The sequence below is a fragment of the Mercenaria mercenaria genome, chromosome 2, assembly GCF_021730395.1.
Source record: "Mercenaria mercenaria strain notata chromosome 2, MADL_Memer_1, whole genome shotgun sequence".
NCBI classification, from domain to species: Eukaryota; Metazoa; Mollusca; class Bivalvia; order Venerida; family Veneridae; genus Mercenaria; species Mercenaria mercenaria.
The window spans coordinates 98,840,055-98,858,824 of NC_069362.1; the positions used below are offsets into that span (position 1 = coordinate 98,840,055).

At 34.4% G+C, this 18,770-nt stretch overlaps 1 protein-coding gene across 1 annotated transcript in view; it reads right to left on the reverse strand.

Annotated features, from left to right (window-relative positions):
* Positions 1–18,492, reverse strand: part of LOC123562403 (protocadherin Fat 4-like) — a 28,642-nt gene extending 10,150 nt beyond the window's left edge. Inside the window, exons 1-8 of the mRNA XM_053537350.1 lie at positions 14,993–18,492; positions 13,954–14,069; positions 7,208–7,406; positions 6,751–6,909; positions 2,278–2,418; positions 1,239–1,361; positions 770–949; positions 42–232 (exon numbers count right to left, since the gene is read on the reverse strand). Coding sequence (XP_053393325.1) covers positions 42–232; positions 770–949; positions 1,239–1,361; positions 2,278–2,418; positions 6,751–6,856 — 741 coding nt within the window. The 5' untranslated portion in view covers positions 6,857–6,909; positions 7,208–7,406; positions 13,954–14,069; positions 14,993–18,492. The remainder of the gene's footprint in view (positions 1–41; positions 233–769; positions 950–1,238; positions 1,362–2,277; positions 2,419–6,750; positions 6,910–7,207; positions 7,407–13,953; positions 14,070–14,992) is intronic.
* Between the last annotated feature and the right edge of the window lie 278 nt (positions 18,493–18,770).

Sequence of the window (18,770 nt, forward strand, 5' to 3'; positions counted from 1 at the left end):
TAATTTCGAGATTTTCTTGAAGAATATTACTAAATACTTACGTTCCCTTCGTACATAGTGATGTAATACGTTGAGGCACCGAAAACACACTCTTCAAGAACATCGTTGATATGAATTGTGAGGGTATACGGCCCACTAGTGGCTTTGCCATCGCTTGCCGTGAAATGTATCTCGAAGTAGTTTTGATCTTCGTAATCAAACTTTTCATTATTTTGGTTTCGAAGTTGCTTGCCTGATAGAAACGAAAATATATTTGTTCACGTAATTTATATAAAATCGATTGTTAAATACTTTGAAATTGAGGGCCAAGACAATGTGTTTAATATCTAAACATTTTACTGAATTAATATAGTAATGTGCACAATATTAAATTAGGTTTAGACCATACTTTGTTTCTACAAGGTATCTATGTATTTGAAGACTACACTGAATTTGTAACTAATTTTACTTTCCCATATTTTTTTTTCATGCAAATCATGTATAATCACCATTATGGAAATACAAAAGAATACAGTTCTGTGGTGCGTCTTAAAGGGAGGGATTTTCTACGTGTCTTGTACAATACCTGAGAATTCCGTTATCAAGTTTGCATCATATCATCGGCCGGTCAAATATTTTGGTTTACCAGTTCATGTTTGTTTAAAACCGTGTTCGCTTATCTTTGATAGCTCTGTATAATTGCACGTAACGAAATCTAAAAATATAAGTACCAGTTCAATATTACATGCGTTTTCTTACAAATATTTTATTTTAATTCTAATTTCAGTACCTGAAATCAGCTTGAACTTAGAGGCGTATGCAGTAGGCCACACCGTGAAGGTCAATGTCACACTGTCACCGGTATCGGGATCATTCCGGTCAATGTCGTAGATCACAGAGTTTCCACCAATATCTTCATCAATATATACCTCAGCAGGAAGGTTATTAATAACTGGTGCTGTGTTGATATCTAAATGATAAAAATGACACATGTAAAATTAAAAACACAATCACAGAATTCAAGTTTGCTTACACGTACCTCGGTAGATGGTTTGTTTACTACTGTTCATTCAGACATTAAGCAAACACAGAAAAAGAAACTGTGCTGAAGATTTAATCACTTAGTTCAAATCAGTTAGTTCAAATTTTATGAAATCCATATCGGAATTGACTAGAGATTTTACAGGGATGGTTTAGTGGTATAAAATGCATGCTTCTCTTGTGAATATAAAATGTTTCAATATCTTGGATAGACTTACTAGATAATAGAACCCTTAAGTCTTCGGTGGTCGTTGATTTGGTGTCTGAAACAGTGACGGTCAATAAGTAAGCACTGTCCACCGCGAACGTCAAATCGTTTGAAGTCTTTATCTCTCCACTTACTGCAAAAGAAGCAGAAAAATGTTTTCTTATTAATAAAAATATTGAAAAAAGAGACAAGGTGTAAACATCTATGAGAAAAATGTCACAGTTTGTAACTTGACACTGATCTATCAAGACTATGACAAGAGCGCCTGGTATGAAAATAGCCAATTCCGTTTTGTTTCCGAATTCAGGATTCAAACATTGGTGTCAATCAGAGCACTGTTACCTCTCGCTAGTACACCAGCAGTAATACATGCAAATTAATATTCTGAAATAACCAAATAATATTTCAAAGAAGAGATTCAGACGACGCAGTTGTTACATCTCTTTACCAAACAGTAGGCTAAACAGACAAACTTATTGATGTACTTCCTTTCTTTTTTCCGAGAGCAATAACTTTACGACGAGAATAAGTAAATGCTTACAATTGGTCATTTTCATAAAAGTGGTACAATATTAAAGTGTTTATACACTATAAAAGTGTTTATCACCTTTTTATAAGAATACAGCGCTCTACTAAATTTTAATATGACACTGAGGAAAATCAAAAATGCCTCGTTCTGATTATCTTACGTAACAAGAACAGTCAGCTTAACGTCTTGAAAGAATGAGCCCAGCTAATCTATCTTCACATGGTTCTATGCGATTTATTTGTTGCAATGTCATGTACAACATTATTATGTTACGCCCCTAAAAAAGCACGTTAGATTTAAGTCTAAAAATACATTAGGTTTTCTTAATAACCGTTTTTATTATCAGAGTGTGGCAACAGATATTGTAAACAGATGCCAGTCTCTAGATCTATCGCTTCTGTTTTGCTGACAATATATGCTTATAGATCTACACACAGATGCATATGATATTCAAATGCAATGTTTTGTTATTTCAGTAATTTCCCGAAACTCGTTTTATGTGTAGATCACTTTTGAATACCTGCGTCTATGGTGAATAAGTCTGGTGTTACCGGATATGACGTCATAGTATAGGTCAGAGATGAACTATCATTATCCGATGCAGACACTGTGAACACTGTGGCGCCCATGCTTGTTGAGCTAGCATCTACAGATATATCAGCTGTAAAAACAAAGTAAATATTATTAGCTACATAGCTTGTCAGTGATCATTTACTAGTGGTAACAAACCATGTAACTATTTATTATAACATGGCTCGATTTAACTGCCAGGTAGCTCTACACAAAGAAGAAGATCAAGCTCTGTATATTCTACGATAAACAATGGTTGACGCGATGACCGGTAAGAGAGCATTTTGAGGTTAGTTTTGACGTCAGATTGACGCAAGATGTCTGGTTCATTACTACACAATGATTTTACAAACTGACACTTTAGAATTTTATCTCTGTGATAAAAATACATAGACACCAATGTAAATGATTTAGATTTTAGAACAAGGCCATGGTCACACATATAGTTAATGGCCATTCATATGACGTTGGTGGTACTCCGGATTCATTTGGCATATTTTCAGAACAAGGCCTTATAGACATCTTCAGTAGTAGTGTATTTGATGTCTATGACACTGCAAACATCTTTAACATTTTAGAACAAGATACGGCCACAGTCAATAGTAATGACAATCATATGTACTTCTAAGACTTTATTAAATTCCTTTAATACATATCAATAAGATGCTGATATGTAAGTCCTTTATCAGATCGTATTTTAACTTAAATTGTCCTCTTAATTTTCCTCAAAAATAAATTCTGATGATAAGAAAACGACGTCATAGAGCTTTAAGAATCACATTCAATGACTCCACTTCAAGTAAAGAAAAACTATCAGATAAGGCCAACATGCCAACTTCAGACTTCAGCAGATTACGGCCAACAGCTATATCATTTGCTTACATGGCCTTGTTACACTTAAACAATCTCCTATTCTTTCATATATCACAAAGCAGCAGAAGAGCCACCAATTAGAATATCAGAACAGAATCATACGGCGGGAAAAGCTTCAGCTTAGAGACCGTTCTCCCAAATGCAATTAAGCTCACAAAGAGTTTGTGCGGCTGATCAAGGCCAGGTGCGGTCATTCTGCAAATGCTCTATGTGTAGTTAGTTGTCTTTCTGTATCTTGTTTTGCTTGCATGAGCCAGTGTTAACTTGTGTTGATCTCTTAGTTATTTTTTGTGTTAAAACGTTTCAGGTCTGCTGTAGCATGAATTTATTGTCAGTCAGTTAACCCCATACCCGGGGAGGAGGTGTTAGGAGTCTTAGCTCTCTTTTAATTCTAGGCTTTTGCTTTTCGTTAAACCTCTGTTTTGTAGTCGTTCTTTTTGTAGCAGTTTTGAACAGATCACTTTCTACTTTTCGTCATATTCTTCCCACACTTAATAACTTTGCTAGACTGACAATAATCTCATGACTTTTAATCTTTTACTGTAAATTGCATGCATTATATTTATATAAATCAGTATACTTGTACATACATATACATATTTATCTGTAAATTCAAAAACTCCTATAGGTTTGATCTTTGAAGAATATTTGCATAAGACATCTATATTCCATTCTGAAATCAGATACTTCTCTATTTGCATTTTAACTTTATAATAAATCTCAGCTCCACAATTTTCAACCTTAAAACAGTTACCAAATTATACAATAACTATTTTGACCTTGACCGATACAGGTGGTTGCTTTGCTTTTTTTTTTGCAAAATAGCTCACAGCTAGTGTTTATTGTTTAATTCATAACTGACTATAAATAAAGATGCTTGTATATTGTAATGTAAAGTCTATGGTACTCCATATGTTTTAAACATTTTTAGAAGATCATGGAAATCGTAGCTTATGTGAAGTCTGCGGGACTCAAGCTGCCTTTAACACTTTTTAGAAAAGGATCATGGAAATCGTAAACGGTTATGTATGTGAACCCTGGGGAACCAAGATTAGTTAAGCTGTAATGCCGAAACAGAAATGGCAAACCTCGCGACAAGGTTTGTGTGTTTTGGGCTTCAGTCATACCAACATAATTCCGATCATCAGTTTTTCAGCCTTAATGCCGCTCCAAACATTATTTTAGACTCGTGCTGGCACCTGAATATAACCACTGACCTTCCGTAAGTCAGCTGGATGACTCCATTCATAACAGAATTGTAACAATGTGACAACGTTTCCGTTATTTATCAACTGATTATCAACAATGTTGAGTAAATGATTTTATAGTTGATTTTATGAACTGAATACAGTCTAAAAGAGGCTTCAGTTGTAGAATTAATATTCATATAATTGTCTTTTAAGCCATAGAAACTGTGACTAGAAGTGAAGCATTTTGCCGCACTGAGGACTACCGCTGGCAACCAGAAAAATTATTTCAATATAACTCGGATCTATATTAATACAATATACATGATTAACATTAGCGCTGGAAATTATTGGTATAAGAAAGGGGGAAACTCGTTATATCCTCAACACTCTTTCAGTGTATGATTTACCTTTCCTTACCATGTATCTGTAATAACTAAGACGTAGCAGATTCGAATTACCATCAAATCTGTACTAAAGAACCATATGTAAACAAAGATCACCTGATTTTAAAGATCACAGGTTTCCTTACTAAAATATACATATAAACATTGTACATTTGTAGGGTAATTTAACCTTAAAACAAGAGCCATGTTAGACTTGGCCAATCCCCCCGCCGGGCATATTATAATTGAAGGCTAAAGTTCCTGGCAAGTTAGTGTCTGAAAGTATTAATTTTGGGGAAAGCTTTGAAGAACCGTTTAGTTGTGGTCAACATCAGGGGTTTTAAAGATGTGGAAGAAAGAATAAGTCAGTGGTGAGGTAGTTTACTGCTAAATTTTATTAATTTTCATGAACAGTTTCTATATGGCTACTGTAAAAAGAAGGAATGGAAAGCTAACAGGGAACAAGAGTGCCAGAATGTCACAATATACGCCCGTCACTGCAAATTTCTTTACTCTAGCAGCTGTATTTGCAAATGGAATTTTAATTTTGTGGTTGTTTAGTAATCATTGTAAGTCTTTTGTTTTTTATAAGTCCACAAAAAAAAAACTCCTTACCAGGTAGAGACATCCATGTTGTACCACAGAAAAGTGGTCTTGTTTTTTCCCTATGGTCAATTATAAAAATGTTACAATATAAGTTATTTATAGTAACAACTAAGGGAAGTTAATCTAAAAAAAAAAAAAAAAAAAAAAAAAGAATTGAAAGTCCACACAGAAATCTTTACCAGGTAGAGATTGGTCAAAATACACCTCAAAATTGGATGTAGCATGCATGTTGTACTACAGAAAAGTGGTCTTGATTTTTCCCTACGACTAGTAATGAAAAAGTTACAATAAAAGCTATTTAAAGTAACAACAAAGGGAAGTAATTCTAAAGAAGGGAACTGCGCATGACACTTCGTCTCATGATGGTGTATAATTGTGCCAAGTTACATCAAAATCCCTCCATGCATGAAGAAGAAATGCTTCAGACAAAGCCATTCTTGTATCTGACCTTTGGCCTCTAAGTGTGACCTTGACCTTAGACCTAGGGACCTGGATCTTGCGCATGACACTCTGTCTCGTGGTGGTGAATTTTTGTGCCAAGTTATATCAAAATCCCTCTATGCATGAAGAAGAAATGCTCCGGACAAGGTTTTCATTCTTGTATCCTTTGACCTGTAAGTGTGACCTTGACCTTAGATCTAGGGATCTGGTTCTTACGCATGACACTCCGCCTCGTGATGGTGAACATTTGTGCCAAGATATATCAAAATCCCTCCATGCATGGAAAAGATAAGCTCCGGACAAATTTTTTAAGAAAATAAGATAAAGGGGAATAACTCAAAAAATAGGCAAGGTAGAGTTATTGTTCTTGCACATTGCACTTCCTCCCAATGTGTTCTATCAGTGTATGAAGTTTGAAGAAAATCCCTTCAGTACTTTTGGAGTTATGCTCCGGACATTTTTTTTAAGAAAATAAGATAAAGGGGAATAACTCAAAAAATAGGCAAGGTAGAGTTATTGTTCTTGCACACTGCACTTTCTCCCAATGTGTTCTATCAGTGTATGAAGTTTGAAGAAAATCCCTCCAGTACTTTTGGAGTTATGCTCCGGACAAATTTTTTAAGAAAATAAGATAAAGGGGAATAACTCTAAAAATAGGCAAGGAAGAGTTATTGTTCTTGCACACTGCACTTCCTCCCAATGTGTTCTATCAGTGTATGAAGTTTGAAGAAAATCCCTCCAGTACTTTTGGAGTTTATCTCCGGACAAAGATCGTTGCGGACGCACGCACGCACGCACGCACACACGGACGGAGAGCATTTCTAATATCCCCTTCGCCTTTGGCGGGGGGATAAATAAAGACCACCCGTTTTTAGCTATTCTAAAAGACATGCTTAATTGTGTGTCTATCAAATATACCATTTTACTTGCCTGGAAGATTAGTGATTGTTGGGGCGGTATTTGGCAGTATAAACACTATCACATCCGAGGTAGATGTACCGTAGTTGTCCCAACATTCTGTGGTAACTGTGTACATCGGGGTTGTACTGTAACTCAGACCCGGACTGCTCAAAAGGTACAGCTGGTATTCTGTACAAAGAAATATAACGGATTAAGTTTTTAACCAAAATCATCTAACATTTATTAATACGTACCAATATTTTTACTTTAGTTTCTTTTTTTCAGGTTATGTTTTGAAAATAAAATGTTATAATTCAAAAGAACACGCAGTGAAAGAATGAAAAACGCTATCTGAGCCCGATGTGTCTCCTAAAGTTAGTTTCTAACGCTACTCCAACCTCTATGACGTAAATAGAAGCCTGAAGCTTATTGTGAACAGACAATTTTATTCAAATTATTTGGAAGAGTGCCAATAAAAAAAAAATACCTGCATTTGTAGAATCCCACCAAATATCAAATATACTTGAGGCCGGACTTGTAGACTGAACGTCGCAAACGATTGGGTCATTTTCAACGTCAGTTACTGTCAGCGTGTACAACAACGTTTGTATGTCAACGTTCTCGTTTACTGAGATAGGTGACGCCGCAGCTGTTACATCTGGTGGCTGGTTAGGAATAACGTCAATCTAAAAATATAAAGGTTGATTTACGTCAGGGTAGATGTGACGTCAAATCTAATAATGAAGATAGAGTGGCCTCATATTTCAGTTATGTAACGGAGGGCAGTTAACCTAACCAGTGTTCCTGGATTCTGTGTCAGGACTGAAATGTTTTTCGCAAGTAACTGCCAACTTCCCCAGCCAACTTCCCCACATGATTCAGAGGAAGAGGACGAATAATTCCAGACACAATGTCCGCTATCAATCGTCAAGGAAAAGGCCTCGCCCGGTAATTAAACTCACGACCCCGCCATCCGTAGATCAGCGCTCTCCCAACTTAGCTAAGCTGGCAGACATAGGATTATGTCTAGATAAAAGAACACTTAAAACAGAATAAAGTGAATCTTAAAATAGATAAATCAACGACTTAAGCGTGGAAGTTGCATTTCAACTAAAATATATGCGGTTTAGGCCTAATTACTCGAAAAACAAAGGAGAAAGTCTTTGAACAAATATACCCGAGAAGAACAAGAACCCCAATATCACACCTGAAACTATTGTTATTCATATCTTCTTGCGTTCTACGTAACGATGAAAAAAGGTCATAACGAAGGACAAAATGTAAATGAGAACTACGTAAGGCATAATTTAATATAAAAGCGTTCTTACTATACTCTGAAATTTGTTTACTGTTAATGTTATTGGCGAATATGGAAAGCCTATATTACAATATATTTTCGAGGCACTTTCCGCACTGTCCTCAGTCGCACGCAACACGTATACGTGAATGAAAATGTGTTGTCGTATCGTTCATTAGCTCCGGCAGTAAATCAGTCAAATACTGCAGATAAAGGAAATTAGTGATAATTCGTAGCTATGTCACAGTAATTGAAACATTCAGTAATCAGGCAATAACAATTAATTTTAACATTATATATCATGCACATTGCAAATTAATTATCGTATAGATAAAAGCCGGTTTTGGGAAGCGGCATGGCAAAAAATATGTTCCATGGTGTGAGTATTCAGGTTGAATTTCAGGGTTGAGTTACAGGCGTTGATGTTTCCGGTGTTGATGTACAGGTTGAGTTACAGGGTGATTTCCAGGTTGAGTTACAGGGTAGATGTCAAAGGGTTATGTTCCAGATTGATGTTACAGTTATGTCACAGGTGATTTACAGGGTGAGTTCCAGGACACAGTTGCAGTTCACTGTTGGCAGACATGCCTTATATTTAGGCATACGTGAATTTTAACATTGTGATACTCACGCACGAATATTTTGGTTTCTTGCCGCGTGACACATTAGTAATTAAATGTGGAACCTTCAATTACTACATTGGGAATAAATAGGTTGCGACCAGAAGAGAGTCAGAAAAAATTCTATAAATCTATTTCGAACTGGTTTAACTTTTATACAATATGATGCACTAATTTGAAGCTTTTATTATACCATGGCCGTCCTTAACTTGACAGATAATTCATAAAAAATGTCTATCTTATCATTTCGTAATGGCAATTCCAGTACCTGCCGGAAGCAAGAGCTTCTGGCACATTCGAAGTTACGGTTGGGTTATGCAAGAGTTTGTTCTCATACGTCGAAGTACCTCAGATTAATGTGATATACAGGAATATTTTATAATCAAACTTACAGTACATCGTCGTATTTGTCTAGTCAAACTCCCCTGAATTCCGTTACTACAAGACTACGGCACCGCCGTCTATATAGACTACTTGAATGAATATAGGAACGTTTGACTGTCACATTCTTTCACGCACATTGTATTGGTTCCCAGCTATACTTGTGAAAACTGGCACCTATGTAAATACTAGAAGCTAACTCATTGATATCATAATGTACATGCTTATGATAACCTATTGCTCTTTTAATCCTGTATCTTTGCGAAAAATGCATTACATTTATTTTATACACATGATATTTTTAATTGAAAACTAATAGAGGATATTGTTGGTTTCGGTGTAATATCACGTTTAAATTTGTACACCGAGTGGCACCAAAAGTGATATTTTCTCGAGTGGGCAGCCACAGTGAAAAATAACAAATTTGGTGTTCACGAGTGAATATGTTATAATCGATAGCAACAATTTTTGTTTATTTTAAGTGAGCTCTAAAACTTATTTGTGTGTTTATTCAATAAGATGTCGTAATCTGGGAAGAAATTTTATAGGGAACAGCAAAGATGACGCATTAACGGACGTCATCGTTCATATGGTTCGGCTTTCAGTACGCTCGGTACTTTTGACGTTAATGGCCGGGTATCGATTTGATAATATTTCATGAGTGGCCAGTGAGTTATATCAGGATATAATTCACGTTATATTTCGATTAACACCGAAGAAACTAAATAAATGATGTAGTTTTTGGACAAAATAGATATCAGTTATATTGACATTTGAAACATCCCATGAAAAAAAACAATAAATACGGTTGGTAAATGAAACGTCGCATATTAGATGCACCCATATATCTAAAACTAACATAAAAATAAAAATGTCACGCTGTACATATGGAATTAAATTCATAAACTGAGAAAACCACAAGGTGACGTCCGATAGGCATTTTGATAACGTTTGTAACAAGCAGTTGTGGCAATTATAACTCAATTTCAGAGAATGCATTACAATATGTTATGTTCAAGACTATTTTTGCTACGTCATGAAAAACTTGATTTGCTTACTAGTAAAACGAAGTGCATTTAACGTGTTTTACGGTACAAGCGCTGCCAGATAAAACATATTTTTATTGTTAACGTGCTAATTTTAGATTTGCCTCCATGAACTACGCAATTAGCTTGCATTTCAAAGAGTTATGTTCATAAATAGATATCAACGGAACGCTGTTAAAGTGCAAATTACAATTCGTGTGAATAATTAATTACATGATATATTGGAAGACCTCATCGTGCAAACAATGTCTCAGCATCAAACCGAAAAATGCGAGCTGTTTTGTAGTGATCAGATATGGGAAACAGTTTTCGAAATAGAATTGAACGCAAATTAGTATAAATGTGGCACAAAGTGATTATGCCTTTAACATAAATCCGTACGCTTCGCCTATTTACAAGTTAATGTCGGCCTATGATTTTCTGTTTAATTTATTAAATACTTCTTTGCTGAAACGAATGTAAAGACTATTTATTTACCTGAGAAGTGCAATAATTCTAGTGAGAAATTGTATTTCGGCAAACTTTTGATTTACAGTGTAAAACTGCATTCTTATAAAATTTATACTGCATGTTTAAGGTCATATCTCGTCCGTATCATTTTAAAAAGTTATTTAGAAACTTTGACTTTGGTTATCATGAAAGAATGAGATTGCTAATAGATGAAAGGTCCTTAACCCAGACCGTCCTCCAAAAGTAGAAAAGGTTTATGTACTTCAATTTGCAGTCATTTAACCTTATTTTCAGCTGTTCCACAATAAATCCGAATCTATTAACGGATTTAATATCATTGCATTATTCATTATTAAATGAATTTGACATTAAATCTTTTAAATGATCTCCAAAAATATGAGGAAATTAATATTATTATATGAATTCACTTTCATTATTTGACATGAGAATCCAACGTAGCATAAATGCGCATGCATGTTTGAAAGTTACTATTATGCAAATAAACAGCGTCAGGTAATTAAATGACAACTAAAAGTGACGCTATTGATTATATCGTAATAGTATTAGAAATACTGGGATGTCGTGACTAACGGAATTAGCAAATCATGGAAAATAAACAGAACGAGGTGTTACAAGAGTTATACAATTATGTACTGGACCCACATTTTCTAGGGTCTTAAGCCAAATTGTATTTGTTTTATACAACCTCTAAATTTCAGCATATTCATCGCTTGAAAATTTATGTCCCTCGCAGAATAAAAGGATGGACATTACTACCTTTAACATGTGAAAATATTATTAAGTTTGTGTTAGGAAAACAAAATGATTTGAAGAAGTCCGTTGGAATTTCCTATGTAGTGAACTTTTATATTTAAAGGTGATAAGAATAATACATCTTCTCTACAACGTGCATAGTAAATTTAATATGTACAGCGTGACTCCAGTTTTCATACGTGTTCTACTAAATCAGAAGTCAGGAAATTTACTATTGTAATATCTAGACAGTCAGAAGACGAATCACGATATACCTAAACCGGTTGCCTAAAACGGCACACGGTGTCAAAAAAACATGTATAATAGATTAACGGTTTATTGTTCGTAAGTGGTGACAAAGTATGTTCATTCTTACTCAGTTTAAAACGGCTACAGTACAAATTCAACAAAAAACAGGAACTATTTCATGACTTTTAGTGAACTTTGTGTAACATTACATATGCTCTATGTTACCCTTTGCGATGATTTGTAAGTTAATGAATGATCCTCATCTGTTATAGCTTTTACAACTTGCTTTCGTTTAAATTTTTTTTTTCTGTCAAATGTTTTGTTTGCTTTTAATGTTTTACTTTTAGTCTCCTACCCGTTTATCCGGATCGGACTATAGGTAGACTGCCTATCATGAACTTTAGTCCAAAATACGTTGTTCAGGTTGTGTAGCATTTGATATATGATTCTTCTTACTCATACCCGTTCATAGGAGATTGCCTGTACTGTAGTGTTTTCATTCAGTTGTTATTTTTATTGTTTTATGTTATTATTTTCTGTTATAAAAATGTTTTTGTTGTATTTTACTTTTAGTCACCTACCAGTTATGTCCGCGGATCGGACCATGTAAACGCGTCAACTATACGTTATTTAGGTTCATTTAAATTTATTCATATTCATAATCTGTTTTTGTGGTGTATACGATGCAAGTGCCAAAACAAAACTCAAAAATATCGAATGACACTTCGTGGTAAAACTTATAATAGTAGCTAAAAGTGTCTTTTTCTTAGTTTGTTATGCTATATTGACTTTCAAACAGATTTTAAAATAACTGAATTTATTAATAGCATTATATCTAAATTAGAGCGTATCCCAGTTACGAGCTGTATTCCTTTGATACTTTTCTTTAAAGTCACAATTAGGGTATCAATTGTTTAATCATATAATGAAGAATTATAAGATCTCATTTCACCGAAAGCACATTCATGTACGGTTTTGGAAACAGATCATTTTAGAGTCTGTTTTTGTTTGAATTTACGGTCATTTTCAACATTATTCCAGTTATATCAGTCAGCCAGTTCAACTAACCATCGTTCCTGGGAAAGACAAGTACTAGACGCCAAAGTCCGTAAGCAACTGCCTACTTTCTCACATAAAAATCCTAGTCGGTAGCACAGCTCGAACCTGCGACCCTCCGTGAGTGAGAGGATTCAGAGATTACAAGTGCACGGATGTATCTCCTACATTACGCACCCGGACTATAAATTAATATAATGAGTATACAAAGGCACATGTGAAATACTGAATACTGTACCATTTATATAGCATTCCAGAGTATCCATGCATTATAATGCATAATGCATGGAACTCAAAGTCAAAATTACCATTGTGTACCTTGGGATAATTTAAATGCATTCTTACCTAAAGTTTGAGTTTTAAATTTGAAAAGTACAGTACTTCCATAGTGGATAAATTTACACACGTCTAGTATGCAAATGGAAGAAGCGATGCGTGCATATGTATTACCGTTGCGGCGTAAAAACGATGAAGCGTTCTGTAGAGAATTACCACAGTGTATATATGTATGTTCCATGTGCAATAACAATTTAAAATATTACTGCCGTAGTGTATAAATGTACACTATTTCTGATTACCACAGTGAAATTTTGTATTTCATGGAAAAAAGTTCAGAACTACCGTAGTGCCAGAGTGAAAGTAACTGGTGAAAAGTCTGCAAAACGCATCAGTGGCAGACCCGTGGTTTTCAGACTTCTAGAATGCCGGAGCCGCATAATGCAGACGTAGTAAAATAGCTTTAAATACCGTAGCGTAGAAATGAGTAATTAATTAAGTTTTAAAAACTGAGTTTGGTAATTACCGCGACGAGCAACTATCAAAACTAATGGGTATTTTTGGAGAGTAATGATCCCTTAATTGTCTAAAAAGGATTTTCTTATCAACAAATTGCGATAACAATGATTTTAGAACATTATTGCGCACGAGATGTTTGGTTTTGTTTTTAAATTTTATGGAGACCTGTAATTTGTTGCGTAATATTATTTAGTATGTCATATGAATGATTTAACTTATTAATTTAACTGATTTTATACCGTTTTGTTAATAACATAAATGAAAGTTTACACTTCAGATCAAATTCTGCAATAAATAAAAAGCATTCAAATTCCCCCAAGATACAAAGAAAAATTTAAAAAATCCGGTAGTCCTACGCTGTACGATGTCGGTAATCTGGACCCTCGTTTTGATGGTACGTTTTAGGCGTCTGCGGTAGTCAGCCGGTGTATGATAGCGGTAATAGCGACCCCCGTTTTTATGGTACGTATTTGTCTGCTATGGTAGCCGAAAGGATATAAAAAAGACAGTTCTTTATCTTTACTCTGAAAAATTTGTTTTATTGTTTAATATTATTTGGCTGAATATGGAAAAGCGCTATATTTACATATATATTTTCGAAGGCACTTTCCGACTGTCCGTCAGTACACAGCACCACGAGTGTGAATGAAGATGTATTGTCGTAGTCGATGTTAGCTCCGGCTAGTACATACAGATCAAATACTGCAGAAAAAAGGAAATTAAGTGCATAATGCGTGAGGCTAATGTCACCAAAGTAAATGAAAACATTCAGGTAATCAGGCAAAACATACTTCTAATTCTTTCAAAGTAATATAATCATACACATTTCAAAATTATATATCAGTAATAGATCTACAAAGCCGTTTTTGGGAAGCGGCATGGCAAAAAATATGTTCCAGGGTTGATGTTCCAGGGTTGATGTTCCAGGGTTGATGTTACAGGGTTGATGTTCCAGGGTTGATGTTACAGGGTTGATGTTCCAGGGTTGATGTTACAGGGTTGATGTTCCAGGGTTGATGTTCCAGGGTTGATGTTACAGGGTTGATGTTCCAGGGTTGATGTTCCAGAGTTGATGTTACAGGGTTGATGTTCCAGGGTTGATGTTACAGGGTTGATGTTCCAGGTGACACAGTTTACAGGTTACAGTTTGCCAGACAGGCCATTATATTTAGGCAATACGTGAAATTTTAACACTTTTGTGATACTTCAGCACGAATATGTGGTTTCTTTGCCGTCGTAGTACTACATATGTATTAAATGGGAACCCATTCTAATTACTACATTGGGAAAAAATAAGGTTTGCGACCGAAGAGAGCAGAAAAAATTCTCATAAAATTATTTCGAACTGTTTTACTTTTATATAAAATATACGCACTGCATAATTTAGAAGGCTTTTAATACCAGGTCCGTCCTACTGTGGACCCACCGATAATTCATAAAAAATCGGCTTTTGTTCATTTCCGTAATGCAATTCCAGTACCTTGCCGGAAGCAAGAAGCCTTTCTGGCACATTCGAAGTTACGAGTTGGGTATGCAAGAGGTTTTTGTTCTCATACGACGAAGATACCTACAAGGATTAACACTGGTGAATATACCAGGAAAATATTCATTATAATCAAACTTACATGTAACATCTGTCGTATTCTGTCTAATGTCAAACTCCCCTGAATCTCCTGTGTGACTACAAGACGTCACGGCACCGCCGTCTGGATCAGTGACGTTGAATGAATATAGGAACGTCTCTGCTGTCACATCTTCACGCACTTGTATTGGTACAGCTATACTTGAGAAAACTGGCACCTATGTTAAATACTAGAAGCTACACTCTTGTTATATTATAATTAGTACATGCTTATGCATCAACACGTATGTCGCCTCTTTTATTCCCTTATCTTTGCGAAAATATGCATTACATATTATTTTATTTACACATGATATTTTTAATGAAAACTATAATGATGTCAGCTTTTTGTACAAAAATAGATGATCAGTTATTATTGGACAGTTTGAAACCATCCCATGAAAAAAAACAACTAAATACGGTATGGTAAATAAAAAGTTCAGCACATTATTTAGAATATGCACCCATATATACTAAAAATAACATAAAAACAAAATAAATACTCACCGCTGTATCGATGGAATAAAAATTCATAAACTGCAGAAGAACCACAAGGTGGTACATCCGATTTATGGACATTTTTCATAACGTTTGTTAACAAGCGTGTGGCAATTATAAACTCATTTCAGAGAATAGCATTTACAATTACATGTTTATTTCAGAGACTATTTTTCTACGTCAGTAAAAATACGTTGTATTTGCTTAAACTTAGTAGAAATCGTAAGTGCATTTTAACAGTTTTTCGGTACAAGCGCGGCCGATGAAAAACATAATTTTATATGTTGTTATCGTGCCTAATTTTTAGATTTGTCCTCCATGAACTTATACGCAATTAGGCTTGGCAATTTCCAAAGAGTTATTATTCCATAAAAGAGATACTCAACCGGAAAACGCTGTAAAATGCAAAAATACAATTCGTGTGGGAATAAAATTAATTACATGATATTTGTAAGACCCTCATCGCTGCAAACAATGTACTCAGCTATCAAACCTGAAGAAAATGCGCAGCTGTGTTTGGTAGGTGATCAGCAATATGAGAAAACAGTTATCGGAAATAGAATTGAACGCTAAATTAGTATTAAATGTGGCACAAAAGGAATTATGAGCCTTTAACATAAAAATCACCGGTACTGCTTCGCCTATTTATACCAAACGTTTAATGGTCCGGCCTATGATTTTCTGTATTAATTTATTAAATACTTCTTTGCTTGAACGAATGTAAAGACTATTTTATTTACCTGAGAAATGAAAACTTCTATGACGAATATTGTATTTCCGGCAAACTTTTGATTTTACAGTTGTAAACTTGCACTTCTTATAACAAATATTTATACTGCACTGTTAAAGGTCAATATCTCGTCCTAGTTCAGTTTGTTCTGAAAAATGTTATTTATTTAAACTTATCGACTTGTTGATGTTTATCATGAAAGAAATGAATTGCAATAGATGAAATGGTCAGTTTAACCCCGACAGTCCTCAAAAGAGAGAAAAGGTTTATGTAACTTTTCATTTGCCATGTCTTTACCTTTTATTTTCAGCTGTTCCACAACTATAACACCGAATCTATAACGGCATTTAATATCATTCATTTTCATTATATAAATGACATTTTGACATATAAATCTTTATAAATGTCTCCAAAAAGTATAGAAGGAAAATTAAATATTATCTATATCTGAATTCATTTTCATTTTTTGAACCAATCGAGAATCCCACTGTAGATTAAATGGCGCATGCATGTTTTGAAAAAGTTACTTTTATGCCAACAATTTAAAAGCGGTCAGGTAGATGTAAAAGTGACTATCTAAAAGTGAGCGCGTATGTGCAGTTTATTTCTATATATATTATTAAATACTGGGGATGTCAGTGACACTCAACGGAAATTTGCAAATTCAGTAAAATAAACGAAGAACGAGGAGTTACAAGAGTATCCATATTTATGATACTGACCCCACATATTTCTGTTGAGGGTCATTAACAAGCCCAAAATTGATTTGTTTTATCAACCTCTTACTTTCAGCCTATACTCGCGTGAAAATCTTCTGTCCCTCCGCAGAAATAAAAGGAGGGACCATGTGACTACCTTTCAACCAATGAAAATATTATAAGTTTGTGTTAGGTAAAACAAAATGATTTGAAGAGTCCGTTGAAATTTGTCCCTAATGGTACGTGACACGTTTATTATTTAAAGTTGATATAGATGAATACATCTGTCGTTCCTACAACAGTCTGTCAGTAAGTAAATGTTAATATTGTTACGAGCTGGTTGCACTCGCAGTTTTTCATGCGTGGTTCTACTAAATCAGACAGTCAGGCAAATTTACTATTGAATATCAGACAGTCAGAGAGACGGACATCACGATAACTATAACCGGTTGCCGGATAAACAACGGACACACGGATGGTCACAGAACGCCACAAATGGGTGATAAATAATTATAACGGTTTATGAAATTTATCAATGGTAAGATCCTAAAGTATGCCGGGATCGACAACTTGTGAAATACCGTAATTTATCAACGTCTGCAACAAACAACCGCTGTAACAATAGCATATTTATTGCAGGCTGGTCATGGTCTGCACTGTTCGCTATTCAATCAGTAAATTTTCAATGGACACCCCTTTGAGTAATTTGGTATTGCCCAAATTGAATGATGGACCAGTCGATTTTAGACATTTAACAGGCTAAGGGTTAATAAATATTAGACTCACGAATTACTATGAATTACTATGAATTACTGGTTATTTTGATCTATAATAAAATAAAGAAAACTGTAGAAAGTTTCTGAAAAATTACCAAACGTGAAAGCTAAAACTTGAGAATTAACGAAATATTTCTTTTAACTAATGCTTTAAAATAATTGTGTTAAATATAACGTATTATTACCAAATCGGTAAGTGAGATTTAATAGAAAAATACAATAAGCCGATGAGTTACTAAATATTTGGCCGATGAAAAATAATATCGTGCCTAATTTTAGATAAGTCTTCCTTTAACTTATACGCTTGGTATTCCTCATTGTAATGGAATTGTCTTTCAAACTCAGTCTGTATTACAGAAAAAAGTATTCCGGGCAAAATTAATTAAAAACATAGATTTAAAAGAAATAACTCCGTAAAAAAGACATTCAACCGGAAAACGCTGTAAAATGCGAATTTACCTTTGATACCAAACCTGGCGTGAATAGCAGGGAAGTTCAGGGTTGTCAGAATAAATCTAATTATCTGATATTTGTAAGACCCTCATCTCTGAAAACTGAAAAATCAACTATTATTGTTTCTTTATTTCAGTCTAATACAATAATAAAACATATATGATTACAAATTGGTATACAGCCATTCTTATATCAGAATTATAAGAGACTTATCACAGATAAAAATCAGAGTCATTACAGAATAATATATACATGTTAAAAAAAAGAAACAAACTGAGGAACAGTTGTTAATATTGACTAAAATAGAAAAGGAGGATTTATTTAAAAACCAGAACAAAAAAAAAAAAAAAAAAAAAACAAAAACAAAAACAAAAAAACAAAGCTTCTGTCTTAACTGTAACACTAAAATCTTAAGTTTCACTTAGAATAATACCAAGGTAAGTGTACTTGTCAGTAATATTTATTACATAATTGCAATAACGGAAACAAAATCTCTTTTCGCAAATGAATTAGGACGAACGTGCAATTATGTTGCTTTTATTAATTATATCAAGAGACATATCATTTAATCTACATCAGTCTGACAGAGCATTTAATAAAATCTGCAAATCTGCCAACAAGACTATA